We start from the raw sequence: 19580 nt of genomic DNA on the forward strand, positions 1-19580 counted from the left end.
GGCTAAAATCCATAATGCTCTCCTAAAACTTCTGACTTCCAATTCATCCCGCATATAAAACATCCCATCAGTGGTTGATGCTAACATCTAATGATTTATTCTACATCTTAGTTTAATTGCTTAGCACAGTTCCTGGCACATTAAAAATTCTTACTCCTTCCCTCCATTCAACAAAATTCAACATGCCCTTGTTGAATTCAGGATAAAATATCAAATTTTCTGTTTGAATTTCACATCCCTTCATAGCCTGGTCTTTTCCTAACTTTTGAGTTTTTTTTTAAATATCTTACTCCCCTCTGTGAACTTTATGAGCCAATGACACTGGCCAGCCTTGGAAAAAAAAAGACATTGAAGAAAACATTCCATCTCCTGACTCCAAGTGTTTTCAGAGGTTGGCCCTCGATCCTGGATCATTTTGTCACTATGTCTCTTTACTCTTATCTCCTCTTCCCTCTCCTTCCCCATCTCTTCTCCTTCCTCTCTCCTCTCTTTCTCCTCCTCTTCTCTCTTTCTTTCTTCTCTCTTTTCTTTTCCTCTTCTCTTTATCTCTTTCTCCTTCTCTCATCTCTTTCTTTTCCTCTTCTTCTTTCTCTCTCTTTTCTTCTCTCTCTCCTCCTTTCCTCTTTCTCTTCTCTCTTCTCCTTTGGGGTGGGAAGTCTCACCTTCCTGATTCTAAGCCCAGAGCTATATCAACTGTGCTTTCTAACTGCCTTAGGAAAGAAAGGGTAGTGGACTCTAATTAGGCTTAGTATAGAAGAAGACCCTCAGGGAATCTAGAGAAAGCAATGGTGGAAGAGAAATATTCAGAGCCAGGAAATGTTGATGAGGATTATCTAGAGACAGGGCAGCTAATTGGTGTAGTAGTTAGAGTACTGGGACTCATTTTCCTGAATCAAAACCCAGCTTCAGACACTAGATCTGGGTAAATCACTTAACTATTTGCCTCAATTTCCTCATCTGTAAAATGGGCAGGAGAGGAAAATGGCAAATAATTCCTATATCTCTGCCAAGAAAACCCTAAATGGAGTCATGAAGATTGGACATGACTGAACAACTCAAACACCAAACTAAAGAAAGCAGATGTGGGAGGTGACATATCAGGAAGAAGCAGCCAGCTCCTATGAGAAAACATTACCCCTCGTGGCCATTTGGGAGGTAGAGAGCTTTCATGGACCTCTTGGACATGAGAATGGTGGATATTTGGGGGAAGAAATAAGAAGGGAGCAATTGACAATGGACAGGGCACAGAAATCTCCCTAAACTTGGATGTGGTCATTTTTGTTATACCCATAATCCTCAGCTTCCCTGCGTGCCTCCATGCTCACCTCACATTGGCCAGGGGCCCAGCACTTTCAAAATTGTCTCTCAGGTCGGGTCCATCACTTGAAGATTTCCGGGCATCGGAGTACGAGGAGACACTATTGAACCGGACCTTGTAGCTCCTGCAGAAAGCAATAGGGACAAATGAGCACTGAGGTATTGAGACCCTTCTGGAAGCAGGGAAATACAAAGGTGAGGAAGAGGGAGTAGGAGTACATGCATCAGCAGGGCCTCTGATGGGTGCTGAAATCTGGCCCAGGAGGGACTGAGCCAAGGATCCAGGGCACCTGGGCTGGGAAGCATTTCTGACAGGTCAAGCCTCTGCTGGGGAGCAAGTTCAAGGTTCACCCAGTTTCCAGGTCCTTGCAAACCCCTGATTTTTTCCTTCCTTAAACCTGCTGTGATATCTGATTACATTTCCTAGACCTGCTTTCATTGTGCATAGGCAACTGTCCCCTTTGTGTTCAACTTCTGTCAGTCTTTACCCACATTGTTATAAGTGACTTTTAATTATCTATCCAGGGAGACACAAAGCAAGGGTGGAGAGAGAGAAGTAAGTGAGAGGAGTTGTCATATAATTGAAATAGAAAGGGGTAGATGCTGGAGATGGAGAAAAGAGGAGGGCATAAATGGGGGAGATAAGAGGGGAAAGGAGAAGAAAAAGGAAATGAAGAAGAGATGGAAAGACGAAATAGAAAGGAGTGATGAAGAGAAGGAAGATAATAGGAAAGATGGAGAAGAAGGGATGGAAAAGAGAAGACTAAATGGAAGAAGGGCTGGAAAGGAGAAGAGATATGAATAATAGAGATTGAGAAGAGAAAGAAAATAAAGGAGAGATGACAAAGACTGGAAAGATAGAAAGGATGGAGATGAAAGGATGTGTGGAAAGGGGAAGAAAGATGAAGAATAGAGAAGAGATGAAGAAGAGAGAAAAAAGGGAGAACAAGTAAAGAAGAAGAGAAGACCCATTTAATCCAGAATGACAAATAACTTTTTTCTTTCTTTTTTCATTTTTCTTTTTTTTTCAAATAATTTTTTAAAATTACATTTAGCTTTGGAGATTTATTTTTTGTACAGTTTTACCATCTTAATTATGTTTTATTTACACCAATGTTAATATAAGTTTGCATCTCCTTGAGTACATCCTAACTTCACATGGAGGCTGTGGGAAGGAGGAAGAGAAGATGCAGCTGGGTAGGGGGAAAACAAATGCTGGGCATCTGTGAGTCTGAGTCCTGTACCCCTAGGGATCCCCAGGGCAGGCCAGGAGCCAAGTTGGCAGAAGGTGACGGCATTGTCGGTTGGCTCTTCATCAAGCTCCCTGCATGGCTGCCCGGTGGAGCAAAGGGAAGGGGGGCATACCTTGCTGGTCTCCCAATGGCTGGTGGCACTCCATGGGAAGCTTGTTAGTTTGGCACTGGTTTGACTGGTGGGGTTGCCCCCCTTAACCCAAGCTTTTTGTCTTCTCAGGGAAATTGATACTATTCTCAGTGGAGTATCCTGCCTCTGAATGCTTTCCAATCGACAGTCCCACTTGCAACCCATTCTACTATGGACTTAACTATCAATCCTGTGATATATCAACATCTTTAAATCATAGGCTTTTGACTCGGAGTGGGAAGGAAATCTGAGAGGCCATGGAGTACTTCTCTACTGTCCAGGGTCAAGTAGCCAGTAAGTATCTAAGGCAAGATTTAAACTAAGGTAGGGTATTTCCCTGCCTGGGTCTTTCTGGAGACTTGGGGCACAGAAGTGAGGGGGACAGGGATTGACAGACAGACTCCTCAAACACAGAAGACAGAAATCATGTTTCTTGCGAGTCTTCTCTCCTCTAAGCTGAACATCCCTGAGTCCTTCATTCAATTTCCATATGACATGAACTTCCCCATTTGGGTCGCCTTCCTCCAGACACTCCCCAATGGTCACAGGCTCTCTCTGACATTACTTGTGTAACCATGGAAAGTTCACTTAAACTTCCACCCCCATGGACCACAATTTCCTTATTTGTTAAATGAAGGGGGTCGACTCTATGACTTGGGGAGACTTGCTAGTCTCCATCTGAGATGATCTATTCTAAACTGTGTCACCCAGAGCTGAGAAGAGTATTTCAAATATGGTCTGACCATGAGCAGAGAGCTGCTGTGGGACTAACACTTTCTCATTCTGGGGCCTTGTGTCTCATTCACTGCAGCCAATGGAAGGAGAGTTGTTTTTTTCCCTCCCAAGGTTAGCAGGAGAGCCACACAACACCCTTGTGATCTCAGCCATTCATTAGAAACTCATGACTTAACCAAAATCAAATTTCCTCTTAAGAATTGATGACTTTGGTCTCAAGGACCAAACCCCCAAACCCAAACAAAGAACACCCCCCCAAAACAAAAACAAAATTGGAAAAAGAAACGAGCCAAGAGCAAAGACAGAAGCTTGTGCACCCTGGTAGCAGTGGTTTTGATTTGGGTGGCCTTCAAAGTTTTCTCTCAAGCATCAGGAAAGTGCTAAATATATGGATGTGTATTTATTGTCCCAAAATAGATGCCTCAAATTGAGTCATATCACCAAACAGGCCGCCGCTTTCATGCAAGCCGATCAGAGAGGTAGCCGCATTGTTAGCGCAGGGCAGCTGGCCATGGGAATAAAAATAATTCCCTGGATTTTTATAACATTTTAAAACTCCCCTCCCCTTCCCTCATGCTTCCAGAGCCATGATCTCATCCCATTTTCATAGCAACCTCAGGAGAGAGGAAAAGACAGGCGGGAGCTTCCCCATTTGTTGGATGAGGAGACTGAGTTTCAGATTGGTGAAGTGAGTGGCCTGAGGTCACACAGCAAGTTAGTGGCTCGGTTCCAGCTCTGTTCACTTCCCATTGGACCATGCACAGTAAGGAAGGCCTGATGGGAAGCTGCAGCTTTGGTGGTTAGCTTGGGTGCTCAGCAGACACACAGTCTACCTGTCCTGGCTGTCCCGTGCCGTAGCCAGGTTATACACTTCCGTTTGTTCATAGGGAGGTGATGGCCCTCTACGGGGAAAGAAAGGCAAGGGTTCCCGGGACCTAGAGAGGAGAACCAATAGAGCCCCATCTCTCCCTGGAGAGGGGGGTCAGGGGGGAACCCTCGTGAGATCAGCAGTCTGGGCAGGGCCCCCCCTAGGTGGGAGAAGGCAGCTTCCAGGAAAAATGGGAAGGATATAATAAATGAGCACAACTCACATTTCTATAGCACTCCAGTTTGCAAGATATATTGCTTAGAAAGACCTTGTATACAGTGACTAGAATTAGAGGACTGGATTCAAATCCTGCCTTTGTGTATCTTTGGGTAAATCCTTTCATTTCCCCACCTTTCTTTAACTGTAAAATGAGGGGGCTAGCCTAAGAAGCCTCTGGGGTCCTTTGCAAATGGAAATCTACAATTATATGATGTTAACAAGGCACCAATTGTCCTTCTCATTTGAGAGAGGAGGAAACTGGGATTCAGAGAGAAATGACCGGTCCACAGTCAATTCATCTTTAAGTCTCAGTTCCCAAGGGCTTGGTGACAAAGCATGGGATTGGGCATCAGAAGGGAGACCTGCTTGCTTTTCCTGAACAGTGAAAGTCCATCACTCCAGATTCAGCTGCAAGTCAAACCTGTCCCAACCTAATGAAAAAACAAATTTCAAAAACAATCTTTTGGGGACAAGAGAAGGAAAATAAGAAGAAACTCATTTAATCCCTCTTAATTTGAATATATAGCCCAAAGGGGAAAAACCCAGTAATAACACCTGGTATTGCTATCATGATTTAAAATATTCTAAACACCTTTGAATTCATTCTCTCATCAGACCTCTTGCTTTAGCTTTATATCATAGGAAGCCCAGGGATTATTGTTTCCATTTGACAAATCAGGAAACTGAGGCAGCTAGCTGCCAGAACACCAGGCTTGTAGTCAATAAGATCTAAGTATAAATCCCACCTTAGATACTTATTCACTTTATGAATATGAACAAATCATTTATCTCTTTCTGTTTTCATTTTTTTTGCTTTTTTTTAATCTGTAAAATTGGGATAATAATAATCTTGCAAACCTCGAAGTGCTATATAAATGTGAACTCATTATTATTAAGCAACTTATTTAAATTTCAGATTAGGAAGCAAGTGATGTTAAGTTTCACGGGTTATCGACATCCATCAGTTTTAGTCAGTGGAATTCTCTCCATGACTCGGAGCCCAGTTCTCTACTGACAGAGAGTCAGATATGACGGAACAATGACAAAATGTTCACACTAAAAATTGTGAGCCCCTGGGGCCAGCCATACAACTGTCGGGTACTCAGAGTCAGGACCAGGTTCTCAGTGGGATGACAGAGACCTGAAAATATAATTCACTTACTTCCTTTCCTCCTGCACAGAGTTGGGGTGCCTCATTTCCATCAAAGCACAGCCAAATTTCTGGAGACCAAGAGAGATAAGAGAAAGATTAGTCCGATTATCATGAAATCTGGCCCAAGGTCGGGCACTAGTGCCGTATAATCCTGTAAGCAGACTTCAGTTAGAAAATGACAGACTTTGGGGCAGCTAGGTGGTGCAATGGATAGAGCATGAGCCCTAAAGACAGGAGGACCTGAGTTCAAATCTGGTCTCAGACACTTAATACTTCCTAGCTGTATGAGCCTGGGCAAGTCACTTAACCCCAATTGCCTCAGGGGGAAAAAAATCAGACTTTGTGGCTTCCTGGAAGCTAGGCTCTCAGAGTCAGGTATAGACAGGCATTCCTCTGAGCACCCATTTGGCTCAAAGATGGCTGCAAGTAGAGGGGGAACATTTATCCACCAATAAGAATAACAGCAGTGATAATAGGATAGTAAGGCAGCTAGGTTGCACACATAGTGAACAGAGCATTGGAAGATTCATCATTTTGAGTTCAAATCGAGTCTCAGACAAGTCACTTTCCCCTGCTTGCCTCAGTTTCCTCATCTGCCAAATAAAGTGGAGAAGGAAATGGTAAACCAGTCCTGTATCTTTGCCAAGAGAACCACAAATAGGGTTGTGAAGAGTCTGATGTAACTGAAAATGACCAAACATAAAAATTCTGACCGTGTCTCAGTTTCTTCATTTAAAAAATAAGGATGTTGGATTAAATAACCCCTGAGAGTCCCCCAACTCTAAATCTATGGTCCTCTTATCTCACATGAGCCGCCTCATAACTCTAGGAAGTAGAAGCTGAGATATTTTTATTCCCATTTTACAGATGAGGAACCAGATTCACAGAGTAAGGGATTTGCCCAGAGTCATAAAGCTAATAAGCTCAGAGGCAGTATTTGCATCTGGGTGTTGACTAATATCAAGTCTAGAGCTCTGTTCCCTATGTGACTTTGCTTCTGTTGCCTTGGGAGATGCAGCCCTTTATCAAAATGGCTCTTTATAATTCAATTTCCATTTTTATTAAGCACTTGCTGTATACAAAGGCAGATGCTAGGTATTGAGGATACAAAGGTAAACTTTAAAAAAGGCCCCTTACCTTCAAACAGTTTAAAGCTAGAGTGCACTAGAGTCAATTTGCAAAGCTGGTTGCCAATTTTTGTGTGTGAACATTTTGTCATTGTTCAGATGCGTCTGACTCTTTGTTTTCTTGGCAAAGATATTGGAGTGCTTTGCCATTTTTTTCTCTAGCTCATATGACAGATTAGGAAACTGAGGCAAGCAGACTTAAGTGACAGTCCAGGGTCACACAGCTGAGGTCAAATTTGAAATCAGGATATCTCCATATCTGGCACTCTATCCACTGTGCCAGCTAGCAAATGCTACAATTTAAGATTTCATTTATTGTTTTATTGATGGCCTAGACTTAAGAGAGTGACAGAGAAAATATTAATAGTGCTATATTCTCATTCTCTCTCTCTCTCTCTCTCTCTCTCTCTCTCTCTCTCTCTCTCCTTTTTTTGAGAATTTATTGTTAAACACCAGCACATTCCTGCTTACAACCTGATGGGAGAAGATACAGCTGGTACACAGATGAGATTCTGTATTTACTTATCCAAGTTCATATTATTTCCCACAGTTGAATATAACCTCCTTGAAGACAGGGACTGGTTCACTTTTCTATTTGTCCCTAAAGAGCCTAGCCCATATCTAGCATACAAGGGGCACTTAATATATGCTTGTTGAATAAATGGATGCATACAAACAAAAATGAATGAAGCAAATTGAATAAATCCAGAGAGCTTGTAAGGAGATCAAGGAGGACTGGCTAGGTGGAGGAGTCTGAGTCAGTCTCTCAGTGTGTGGTGATATGTCCCACAATTCCTTTCTCTGTAAGGTTCTAATAGGATTAGGGTTAGACCTTTCTAGGTCTATAAGTACTTTTCTTTCATCTTTCCCCCAAACTGGCTGCATACTCAACCTACCTCTCCATTCTCTGGAGGATCTCCATTGCCAAAGGTGCTAGTAACCACCAAGACCAGAGTCTCGTGTTCTAGGTGTACAATATCATATTCTTCCATGGACATGACCTTTAAGGAAGGAAGAAAGAGAGAAAGAATGAAGGAAACAGTGAGAACAAGTAAGGAAAGGTGAGAAGAAGACAGAAGAGAGAGAGAGAGACAGAGAAAGAGAGAGAGAGAGAGACAGACAGAGACAGAGAGAGAGAGAGAGAGAGAGAGAGAGAGAGAGAGAGAGAGAGAGAGAGAGATAACAGTGAGAACAAGTAAGGAAAGGTGAGAAGAAGACAGAAGAGAGAGAGAGAGACAGAGAAAGAGAGAGAGAGAGAGACAGACAGAGACAGAGAGAGAGAGAGAGAGAGAGAGAGAGAGAGAGAGAGAGAGATTAAGAGAGATGTTTGCCAGGTGCCTTTTTCTGCAGCATGGAAGCCAGACCCATGAATCATAGCCAGCAGGTCTTACTTTTAGGTGATTTGTTATTGAAACTGAAGGTTGATCACGTGACCCGGGAAAGCAATGATTCATCCCTCCCAAGTACAAAATAGTATGCAGGGGTTAGGGGCATAGATAAAAATGATTCAATCTTTATCTTCCAGAAGCTGCCATGATACTGGAAGAGGGACATTTTTTCACTGGTAAGTATGATACTGTCTAAAAATCTGGGGTACATAATGTCCTGTAATAGGTCAATTCAATAGATCCTTTGAATGAAAAATGAACAACAAAGTAGCACAATAGATAAAGTGGGATTTGGAGTCCAAAGGGTTCACACTGAAATTCTGCTTTAGATATTTACTAGGGATGTGACTGCAGGCAAGGCACTTACTGTTTCTATGTCTCAGTTATCTTTTTTTTCTTTTTACAAGTTTTTTTTATTTTTAAAACATAAGCCGGGGTCATTTTCAACATTCACCTTTGTAAAAGCTTGTGTTCAAATTTTTTTTCCTCTCTTCCCCCACCTCTTTTCCTAGATGGCAAATAATCCAATCTATGTTAAACTTGGGCAATTCTTCTATACATATTTCCACATTTATCAGGATGCACAAGAAAAATCAGATCAAAAAGGGAAAAAAAGAGAAAAAAAGAAAAGCAAGCAAACAACAGTAAAAGTGAAAATACTATATTGTGAGCCACACTCAGTTCCCACAACTCTTTGGGTATAGATGGCTTTCTTCATCCCAAGATCATTGGAACTGCCCTGAATCATCTCGTTGTTGGAAAGAGCCACATCCATCAGAATTGATCATTGTATAGTCTTCTTGTTGCTGTGTATAATGATCTCCTGGTTCTGCTCATTTCACTCAGCATCAGTTCCTGTAAGTCTCTCCAGACCTTTCTGAAATCCTCCTGCTGCTCATTTCTTACCGAACAATAATATTCCATAATATTCATATACTACAATTTATTCAACCATTCCTCAATTGATGGGCATCCATTCAGTTCCCTGTTTTTTGCTACTATAAAAAGGACTTACCACAAACATTTTTTTATGCCTCAGTTTTCTTCTCTGTGACATAGGGATAACAGCACCTACTTCCCCAGTGTTGTAGTAAAGATCAAATGAGATTCTCTTTGGAAAGCCCTTAGCATAGTTCCTGGCACATAGTGAATTATTGTCAAAATTAGAGTGGTTAGTGTATCTGACTGCAGCTGATTGGATCAATATGAGCTCAGAATGCTCTGCCACAGGTTGGATACCAATAGTCCACATGAACACTTGAAGTATACTTCGTTTCTCTAACTTTACATCTCTCGTGTTTCTTCTGAGCTAATTCACTTCTGCTTTTCTCATAGAGCACAGCACCATCTCTGATGAGGGCACTCTATGCTGGCTGGTCCTGGGCCAGTGTCTCCCGTGTCTAAAATGTGTGCATATTCCATGCACCAATGGTGAGTGGAATCAACCTTGCAGGAGTTTTTATACGTTTTTTTGGTGTGTTTTGACTGCACGGTAGATCCCTGCCTACCACGGTTGGGTAAAAACACAATTTTAGGACCCCTTTTCTAGCCTCTTCCTCTCACACAGAGGTGGGCCGTGTGATCCTTAAAGGGCTGCCCAATCACCCAGGTGGCTGCTGATCCCTTTGCTGCTTCCAGTAAGGAGATAAGTCTATGGTCTGGCCTGCCTATGGGCAGGATTAGGACTCCATCTCCCAGGGTGTCCACACTTGCTGCTTCAGCACTCACCCATTGGCATAAGGCTTTGAGGGTAGAAATGATAAAATGGCATGTGATGCCTTTTGATTCACGCATCCTACCTTTTTTATCCCTGTGATGTATTCTCCACTGCAGATGATGTCATTCTGTCTCCCAGAGCCACCATTGTCCAGGTAAGACAGAGTCAAAATAACCAGTGCTGACTCTAGATGCCCTCGATGACCTTCTGTCTTTGATGTCTGACCAAGCTTTAAGTGCTCTATGACACATGCTTCAGCCGCCTTCATGGCCATTGGAACAAATTGTCCTCATCCGCCCATTCCACTGGGGTAAGTCTTCACATGTGGGGGTAGACACCCCCCCAAACTCATCATAGACCCCTTGGTTATCTTCAGTCTGGTTTAGCCCTTCTGCCCAAATGGCTTACGAGAATGTGGCTCTGGAGCCACAGGTAGACTTAGGTGGATTTCTATTAAAAGTAGGGAGCAGCCTTGTAAAAACTTTAGCATTCCTTACCCAGAGGTACTAGTCTTTCCTGAATATACTCTATGCCTTCTGGCACACAGTAGGTGCTTAGCTTTTTTTCCTTCCTTGGAGCCAAGAAAAATGGGGTCAAGTCCTGCCCTGACTGGATTATTTGACTCTGAGCAAATTACTTAGCTTCTCAGTATCCTAGGCAATTCTATAAGCTTCAGAGAACATCCACTGGTGGAGGCAATTTCATATTGGAAATTCTGTTTGCCAACAAAATCATAGTTTGTTCCAATAAGAGCAACAAAAGAATTAAGGGAAAAGAGAATAAGCATTTATTAAATGCCTATTATGTATCAAGCATTATGCTAAGCTCTTTCAAGGTTTCATCTCATTCAAATGAGAGACAGAAATCATATAAATGCTATTTAATATAAACGCTAGCTAGATGATATAGTGGATAGGGGCCTGGAGTCAGGAAGACCTGAATTCAAGATCAGCTTTATCCACTTAGTATTTATGATCCAAGACTAGCCACAATTTCTGTTTGCCTCAGCTTCCTCATCTATAAAATGGGGATAAAAGCATTTACCTTAAAGAATCATTATGAAGCCCAAATAAGATAATATTTGTAAAGTAGCATCATGTCTGGTATACAATAGGTGCTCTATAAATGCTATTATTAATAGTATTAGATGATAAGGGATTCTATAATTTTTCACAATTTTCAAAATGCTTTAGAAACAATGGCTTCTCTGAGCTTCACAATCACTCTGGTAGGTAAGGATTACAAATATTATTATCTCCATTTCACAGTTAAGGAAATGGAGATTCATAGAAACATAGACTCATAAGGAAATGGAAACTCATAGTTTTGCTCATGGTTGTAGAATGGATAAGTATCAGAGGTGTGATTTGAACCCAAGTCCAATTTCTGATTTCAAGTCCAGAACTCTATTCTGATGTATCTTGGTTCCATGGACCCTTTATCCATCCCTAGTACTCCAAGAGAAGCAATAGAACAACAAAAATTGTTAGTATTTTTAGAGCACTTTACGTATATCATTTGGTCTTTGCAACAGTTCTGTGAAGTAGGTGCTATTATTATGACTCCCATTTTATAGATGAGGAAGCTGAGGCAAACAGAGATGAAATGATTTGCTAGATCATTTGGCTAGCATTTGAACTCAGGTCTCCTTGATTCCAGACCCAGCTCTCTATCCACTGCACCATCCAGCTTTTTGTAAAAGCAAAAGTCACCCTTAGTTAGACTAGTCTAGTTTTGCCTAAAATCTTTTGAAACCATATTTGAGATTCCTTTGAGATCTGAGCCAGAAACAAGGCTTGAATCACTGATGTATCTTCCCAATTGTCTGACTACAAAAGTCAGATCCGGAGGAGTCAGTTTCTTCCCTCAGATCTGAAACATGCTTTCACCTGCAGCACCAGGGCAATATGGCGGCAGGGGGAGCTGTGCTCATCTGACTCAATGCTGTAGATAGTAAGGGCTTGTCTTTTGCTTCTTTTTGTATTTTCATTCTTAGTCTGTGGTGCACAGTAGGTGCTTAATAAATGTTGATTGATCCTTATTCTTTGTCCTCCAAGAGGACCAAAATGATATTAATATACTAGAGTTAAGTTAGTGTGTCTGACTGTGGCTGATCAGAGCAACTTGAGCTTGAAATGTTCTGCTGCAGGTTGGACAAAAATATAGTCCCTATGAACAATTGGGAATTTAATTGTATCTAATGATCTTCTGTTAAAGTTCTTCATGGGAATGAAGGAAAAAAGAGAAATACTTAAAAATATCCTAATATAATAAACATTTATATTAAGTATAGTTACTTAATTTGGCAATATTGGTGTTAGATGTTGCGTTTCTAATAAAACATTTAATTTATTTGAAAGTGCAGGATACCTAGGTAGGAGAAGACTGGGAGAAGGGAGAGGTCCAGGGCCCACTACTCTAAAGAGTGATGGGAGCTCTCTGAAAACTCTTCAAATGCTACAGGTAGCCTGTGATGTGTTCTCCACTGGGGATGATGTCATCATCAAGAAGGCCCCAAATTCCCTCATCACAATGACCAAGGTTGGAAGAGGAACAAGTTCCGGCTGACCTATGTGACTGATTTTCCAGAGCTCACCCAAGGTAGGGATCCACTCCCTTACCCTTCTCTTTGGCACTGATAGTGTCAGCCATACTCATAGAATATAGAAGCTTCTCTGATGAGGGCATACCATGCTGGGTAGTCCTGTGCCAGTGTCTCCATTCCATGCAACCAACTCTAAAGTTCTTAAGAGAGACTTTGAGAGAGTCCTTGTATTTTTTTCTATGAATTCTTTGTGAGTGCTTGACATATATAAGTTCTCCATGGAATAATCTTTTTGGCAAATGTACATTGATTGTCTGCATCTTTGTTGACTATGTCTTACATACGTCTCCTTTTTGTTAACTGTTAAATGGCTTTGGAGAGACCCTCCCTCCCTCCCTCCCTCCCTTCCTTCCTTCCTTCCTTCCATCCCTCCCTCCCTTCTTCCCTCCCTCCATCTTTCCTTTCCTTTCTTTCTTTTCCTCCCTCCCTCCCTCCCTCTCCTTTCTTTCTTTCTTTCTTTCTTTCTTTCTTTCTTTCTTTCTTTCTTTCTTTCTTTCTTTCTTTCTTTCTTTCTTTCTTTCTTTCTTCCTTCCTTCCTTCCTTCCTTCCTTCCTTGCTTCCTTCCTTCCATCCATCCCTCCCTTCTTCCCTCCTCCATCTTTCCTTTCCTTTCTTTCCCTCCCTCCCTCTCCTTCCTTCCTTCCTTCCTTCCTTCCATCCCTGCCTCCCTTCTTCCCTCCCTCCATCTTTCCTTTCTTTCCCTCCCTCTCCTTCCTTCCTTCCTTCCTTCCTTCCTTCCTTCCTTCCTTCCTTCCTCCCTTCCTCCCTTCCTCCCTTCCTCCCTTTCTTCTTCCTTCCTTCCTTCCTTCCTTCCTTCCTTCCTCCTTCCTTCCTTCCTTCCTCCTTCCTTCCTTCCTTCTTCCTTCCTTCCTTCATTCCATCCCTCCCTCCCTTCTTCCCTCCCTCCATCTTTCCTTTCCTTTCTTTCCCTCCCTCTCCTTCCTTCCTTCCTTCCTTCTCTCCTTCCTTCCTTCCTTCCTTCCTTCCTTCCTTCCTTCCTTCCTTCCTTCCTTCCCTTCCTTCCTTCCTTCTTCTTTCTTTCTTTCTTTCTTTCTTTCTTTCTTTCTTTCTTTCTTTCTTTCTTTCTTTCTTTCTTTCTTTCTTTCTTTCTTTCTTTCTTTCTTATCCCAAATCTGAATCATAATACCAGACTACACCAGAAACAAGGAGTATCACTCTTCACTGGAACAAGCAGTTAGGGAACCTGTTCTGTTTCCCAGAGCTTAGACGAGGGGCTTGGTTACACTCACCTTGGCATCGAAGGCATGTTTGAAGATTTCACACAAGGTTTTTGCATAGGCCTGGGATTTGCCTGTCTCGGTGGCATAGAGAATGGTGGCTTTGACTCTTTTTGCCATGGCCTGACCCATCAGCTTAGCTGAGAACTTGACAGCTCTGAGAGAATAAAGGGGGAAGAAGATTAGGTTAAGCGCACTTTAAGTCAAGAGTCTTTGGTTCCCATTTTTTAAAAACATGCTCATTGCATTCTGTTTAATGTCTAAATCTTGTCCCCTGGTAGAATGTATGCTTCTTGTGGGCAGAAATGGCTCCATTTCTGGAACATAATACCTGACAAAAAGTAGGTAGCTAGACAACGTTTATTGAATTGGTTATAAATTCCTCGAAGGCAAGTCCATTGGCAGTTTGGTGGGGAAATGGACAGAACATTGGGCCTGAAGTCAGGAAATTCAAATCCAATCCCAGGCTCTTACTAGTGGAAGATCACTTAATTTCTGTCTGCCTTAACCTCAATTTCCTCAACTGTAAAATGAGAATAATAATAGCACTTACCTGGCAGGGTTGTTGTGAGGTTTAAATGAGGTAATATCTATAAAGCACTTATCATAGTGCTTGGAACACTATAGGGGCTACATAAATGCTTATTCCCTCCCCATTCTCTGGTGTCCTCTACTTTGCCTAGGCAATAGTTGCTCAATGAATAGTTGTGCATGTGTAATATAATACAACAGGAATTGCCATGGGAGAAAAAAAAGAGGTACCTAGCAGTTCATTGATAGATACCAGCTTTGGGTCCTTTAACTATCTAACAGAATTTACAGATCACTGGAATGGACTTTGGAAGCCTTGGAATCCAACCTTATCTTTTTATAGATGGGAAAATGGAGGCTCAGAAAGGTGACAACGACATGCTAAGATTGCTAAAATGATTTGCCCAAGGTTACTGAGATAGTATTTAAATGGGATATGGACCCAGATCTTTTTGTCTCCAAGTGCACAATTTGATTTAGTTTCAGATGTGCTTTGATTTAATCCAACAGGCAATTATTAAATATGTTCATTGTACCAGGTAATGGAGACACAAACTCTCCAGCCTTTTCAGCACAATGGGATTGCATTTTAGGCCACATACTGATCAGCTGAGTGCCAAGGAGGGCACCTGGGATGATAAAGGGCTCCCAAGTCATGCTGGATGAGGATTGATTGGAGAAATCAGGGATTGTTAGCCCATAGAGAAGACCCTGGGGAGCATTTGATAGCTGTCTTGGGATATCAAGAAGTGAAGAGATTGATTTTACAATAGGAGGATTTACAGGAGGATATATTTAGATTTGATGTCAGGAAAAGCTTTCCACCAATGAGAACTGCCCAAAGGAAGAATGAATTGGCCATGGAAGAAATGGTTTCCCTTTTACTGAAGGTCTTTCAGTAGATCCTGGATGATGCTCATTGAGGATGTTCGAGATGAGATTTTTGTTGCTATAGATTAGACCAGAAAGCTTCTAAGGACTCTTCCAACTCAGGGATTCTGATGCAAAGGAAGAAAAGATAAGATTCCTGCCCTCAAGAAGGGCAATAGTCTAATTGGGAAGTTGGCCAAGAATACATGGAAAGTTAAGGTTAAAAATGAGATTGTCAGAGATAACTTGACGTGGTACCCAGGCTAGTTAATGCTCACATCTCAAAAGCCAATGGCTGTCACTGAAAATATAATGAGCTTCTAAGAATATCTGGATTTCTTCATGTTTTCTCAGAGAACCAAATCCAGTGCTTGCGAACTTGACCCACTCACTGAGTGCTTGGGTAGGGGTTGGATTTCTTCCATCTGTGGGCCTTGGGATATTTTTCTAACATTCTGGAATCTTATATTCAAAGAATAATAAGATAATAAATAAAGGGGCCCTGAAGGATGAGAAAAGGTGCCAGGCTGGCAGCTTTGCCAGGTTTGGCAAATTTGAACATTGCCACAGCCTTGTTGTCTGGGGAGGGAAAAGGGATTGTGTTTGAACAGGTCAAACTTATAGAATGTCAGAGCGAAAAGAAATCTTAGGACACAATGTAGGAGAATTATTGGAGCTTTAGAGTATAGATGTCAGTGTTAGAAGGGATCGTAGGACACAGTGTAAGAAAGTTTTGGTGTATAGATTGTCAATACTGGAAAAGAATACAATATGTCACATCTGAGATGTATCTTGGACTTCAGATTGTTGGAACTGGGAAAAGACTTTTTAGAGCAAACAATGATAAAACTTCCAGGGAGCTTTGACCACCGAATGGGGAGGGACCATGAAGGAAATAATCTGTTCCAATCCTCTCAATAGACACAGTAAAACCGAGACCAAAGTTTGAACTGGGAAAAGACCTTACAACAAAGAATGACAAAACTTCCAGGGAGTTTTGACCACTGAATTGGGAGGGACCATGAAGGAAATAATCTGTTCCAATCTTCTCATTGGACACAGGAAAAACTGAGACCAAAAGGGGGAAATGATTGTGTCAAGTAACTCAGCCACAGTGGCAGAACCAGGACTGGAAACCAGGTGTCCTGATTCCTAGTCCAGACCTCTTTCTTTCCTTCAGGAGGGAGAATAGTCACAGGGTCTACAATGCACATTTCCAAGAATTCATGCTTGCAACCTGAAAAACACTCTTCTCCTAAGCCACCAATCCAAATGCAGGCAAAATGCCATTAATTCTCTCCCTGGGGGAATTATTAATGGTGAATTTATTATTTTTTTAAATCATGGAAACCGCCTACACTCTAGCAACAATTAAAAGTATGGGTTGGAGAAAAGAAAGGAAGGAGTGTTGCCTGGGAGGTTACGCTTTCCAGGGCCCCCTTTTGAATGATCCCAGTAAAAAAAAAAAAATGGAAAAAAAGCATCTATAATTAACTTCCATTGTTTCTACTCCAAACTCAATAGTGCAATTAACATTTTAGAGCTCTCCCTCCCCAGAGACTAAACTCCAGTGGAAGCCTGTACAACAGTTTTTGATGGGGGGAATTTATAATACCTTGGTTAGGGGAAAAATCACTGCTGATGTTTTCTTCCTAACAGTGAGTGGGTAGTGGGGAGAGAGAGGGCCTCCCTTTTGCTCTCAGAAGACTCATCGGTGAGGAATAAGACCTGGAGCCATGGAGTGAGCATTAGTGGAAAGCAGTTCTTTTGGTTAAGGGCTTTAGTGGGTACTGAGAGATTTAGGGCCACTGGGTCCATTGGGTGGATTTCTTAGTTCATTAGTTTTTGAACAGATAATTTAACCCATTCATTTTACGATGGAGGAAATTGAGACCTCATATATTAAGTCACTTGCTCAAGGTCATATGGCATTATGTAGCAGAGGAGGAATATCATGTTAATAAAGCCAGAGTCTTGGGTTTCAGTTCCAGGATCTTATCATTTAGAGGGCTTAATGGTCACTGAGTTCAAGCATTATCATATTGGCTAGCATTTATAGAGTGCTTTAATGTTGGCAGATTGCTTTATAAATATTATCTCATTTAATCCTCATAACACTCCATGGGGAAGATGCTATTAAGAGCCTACTTATGAGGAAACTGAGGCTGAACTGCTAAGTGACTTATGCAGGGCCACTCAACTAGTATCTGAGCCTGGAAATGAACTTAGTTCTTACTAACTCTGGGCCTAGAGTTTCATCCACTGGGCTGCCTAGCTGCTCCTAAAAGACTCATCTTCCTAAGTTCAAATCCAGCCCTCAGATATTTACTAGCTCTGTGAGCATGGGCAAGTCATTTAACCCTATTTGCCTCAGTTTCCTCATCTGGATACCCCCTCCAGTATCTATGCTAAGAAAACCTCAAATAGTGTTATGAAATCTTGGACATGACTGAACTGACTAAATAACAACAAATCATGTCTTTCCCTCAAGTCTATTCTTCTGCAACCTAAACATCTCAGGTTCCTTCAGCTGACCTTCATTGGGTAATGAACTTGAATTTGAGGAGCTTCACTATTGTGATCACCCTCCTCTGGATACTCTCCAGATTTTCATTGTCCATTATAAAACACAATCTTTATGAATGGTGGATAATCGATAACTGTTAACATATTGAGCACTTACTATGTCAATTTAGATGGTTCATTTCTCTTTGAATTTATATCTTTATCACCCTAGGACAATACCTAGCACATGCTGAATTTAATCCTATTTATTGGTTGCCAAGGGCAAGGTTTGGAGAGCAAAGAGTGAGCTTTTTCCAGTCACATGAAGTCTGACAAGCATTTATTAAGCACCTTCTAATTTCTAGGGGCAGCAAAACAGTGCAGTAGATAGTGCAATGATGGGACTGGAGTCAGGAAGACCTGAGTTTAAATATGGTCTCAGACTAGCTGTGTGATGCTGGACAAGTCATTTTATCCTGCTTGGCTCAGTTTCCTTTAAAGTGATTTGAAGAAGGAAATGGCAAAACACTTCAGTATCTTTGCCAAGTAAACCCCAAATGGGGTCATATCTTTGCCAAGAAAACTCCAAAGTCAGACGTGGTTAAAATGATTAAACAACAATTTCTGGGTGCTGAGGACTGAGAGATAAAAAATTCCCTGTCCTCACAGAGCTTACATTTCATCATCCAACAAATGGAAGCTGAGTTCCATGCTTGGCACAAAGTAAGTACTTAATAAGTGCTTTATCATCTATCCATCATCCATCTCTCTGTCCATCCATCCATCCATCCATCCATTAATTCAAGCTCTAAATATGGGAGCCCATGTTCCTTTGGTAGGGAAGGTAGGGAAAGATGTTGGCTTAGCAAAAGAGTGGGGAATATATAGTATCAAGCTGGGGGGAGGGAATAGCCCAGTGAGTTGGCAGTGGGTTGAGGGTCGTTATATCAAACAATAGAACCAATTGTGAGATTCCTTGGTCCAAGGGATTTCCCCAGGTAATCACATATTTATAACTTCATGAACACTTTCTACTTACTCTGCCAACTTCTTGAAGCCAATGGCTCTTCTTTTTGTGGGGGTTCCATTAGTACCTTTCCAGACATGGGTGTTCCATGGATCTGGCTGGAAAAAGAGGGATACAATTAGTAGAAAGGAAGGAAGTAGTGGAAATCACTGCTGCCTATTATTATGTTGACCCTGCCAATTAAATCCCAAATCATTAAAAGCCAAGAGTTGGGAGGTACTGAAAACTGGGAATAGGATGGGAATAAAAATAGGAATAAGGCCATCTTAGTCCTCAGAGACAGCAGTTAGGACCTGGTACTCAAAGGAAGGCGTGAGTCGATAGTTGAGCATTTCCTGGTGGAAGACAGGTGTGATGCTGCCAGACATGGGTGGGACAATCCAAACCCAGTCAGCCGGACATCCTCCTCGGCAGCGGTACTCATTCTCCATGTGCTTGATGAAGGACTCGGTGGCTGAATGGTGGTCAACAATTGTCACTTTGTCACTCTGTGGATAGAAGAAGGAAGGGGATAAGTGAGTGGAACTGGAGATCATAGGATCAAAAAAATAGGATGGAAGAGTTCTTAAGGGCTATCAAATTCAACCTCTTATTTTATAGAGGAGGAAACTGAGGCTGAGAAAAATAAAGGGATTTGCTGAAGTTTACACATTTAAGTGTCTGAAGTAGGATTTGAAACCAGATCTTATTGACTCTGAGATAAGCATACCATCTACAATAACATGTTGTTCAATTGTGTCCAGTTCTTCTTGGCTCCATGGACCACACTGTCTATGGATTTTGGGGGGCAAAGATACAGGAGTGATGTGCCATTTCCTTGTCCAGGAGATTAAGGCAAATAGGGAGTAAATGACATGCCCAAGATCACACAATTAGCTGTGTCTGAGGCCAGATTTG

At 41.8% G+C, this 19580-nt stretch overlaps 1 protein-coding gene across 12 annotated transcripts in view; it reads right to left on the minus strand.

Annotated features, from left to right (window-relative positions):
• NOS1 (nitric oxide synthase 1) overlaps positions 1–19580 on the minus strand; it is a 415858-nt gene that overhangs the window by 195791 nt on the left and 200487 nt on the right. For 11 of the 12 annotated variants that reach the window (XR_004231301.1, XM_031948666.1, XM_031948665.1 and 8 more), the window contains 6 exons: positions 18977–19171; positions 18696–18781; positions 13763–13907; positions 7699–7803; positions 5685–5743; positions 1326–1442 (listed from right to left, as the gene is read on the minus strand). Coding sequence is in view for 11 of the 12 variants with exons in the window: in XM_031948666.1 (XP_031804526.1) it covers positions 1326–1442; positions 5685–5743; positions 7699–7803; positions 13763–13907; positions 18696–18781; positions 18977–19171 (707 nt within the window). In the remaining variant the exon portion in view is untranslated. Of the gene's footprint in view, positions 1–1325; positions 1443–4268; positions 4371–5684; positions 5744–7698; positions 7804–13762; positions 13908–18695; positions 18782–18976; positions 19172–19580 lie in introns of all 12 variants that reach the window. The other variant, XM_031948677.1, reaches the window with a different exon arrangement.

Source organism: Sarcophilus harrisii, chromosome 1, assembly GCF_902635505.1.
Source record: "Sarcophilus harrisii chromosome 1, mSarHar1.11, whole genome shotgun sequence".
Taxonomy (NCBI): domain Eukaryota; kingdom Metazoa; phylum Chordata; class Mammalia; order Dasyuromorphia; family Dasyuridae; genus Sarcophilus; species Sarcophilus harrisii.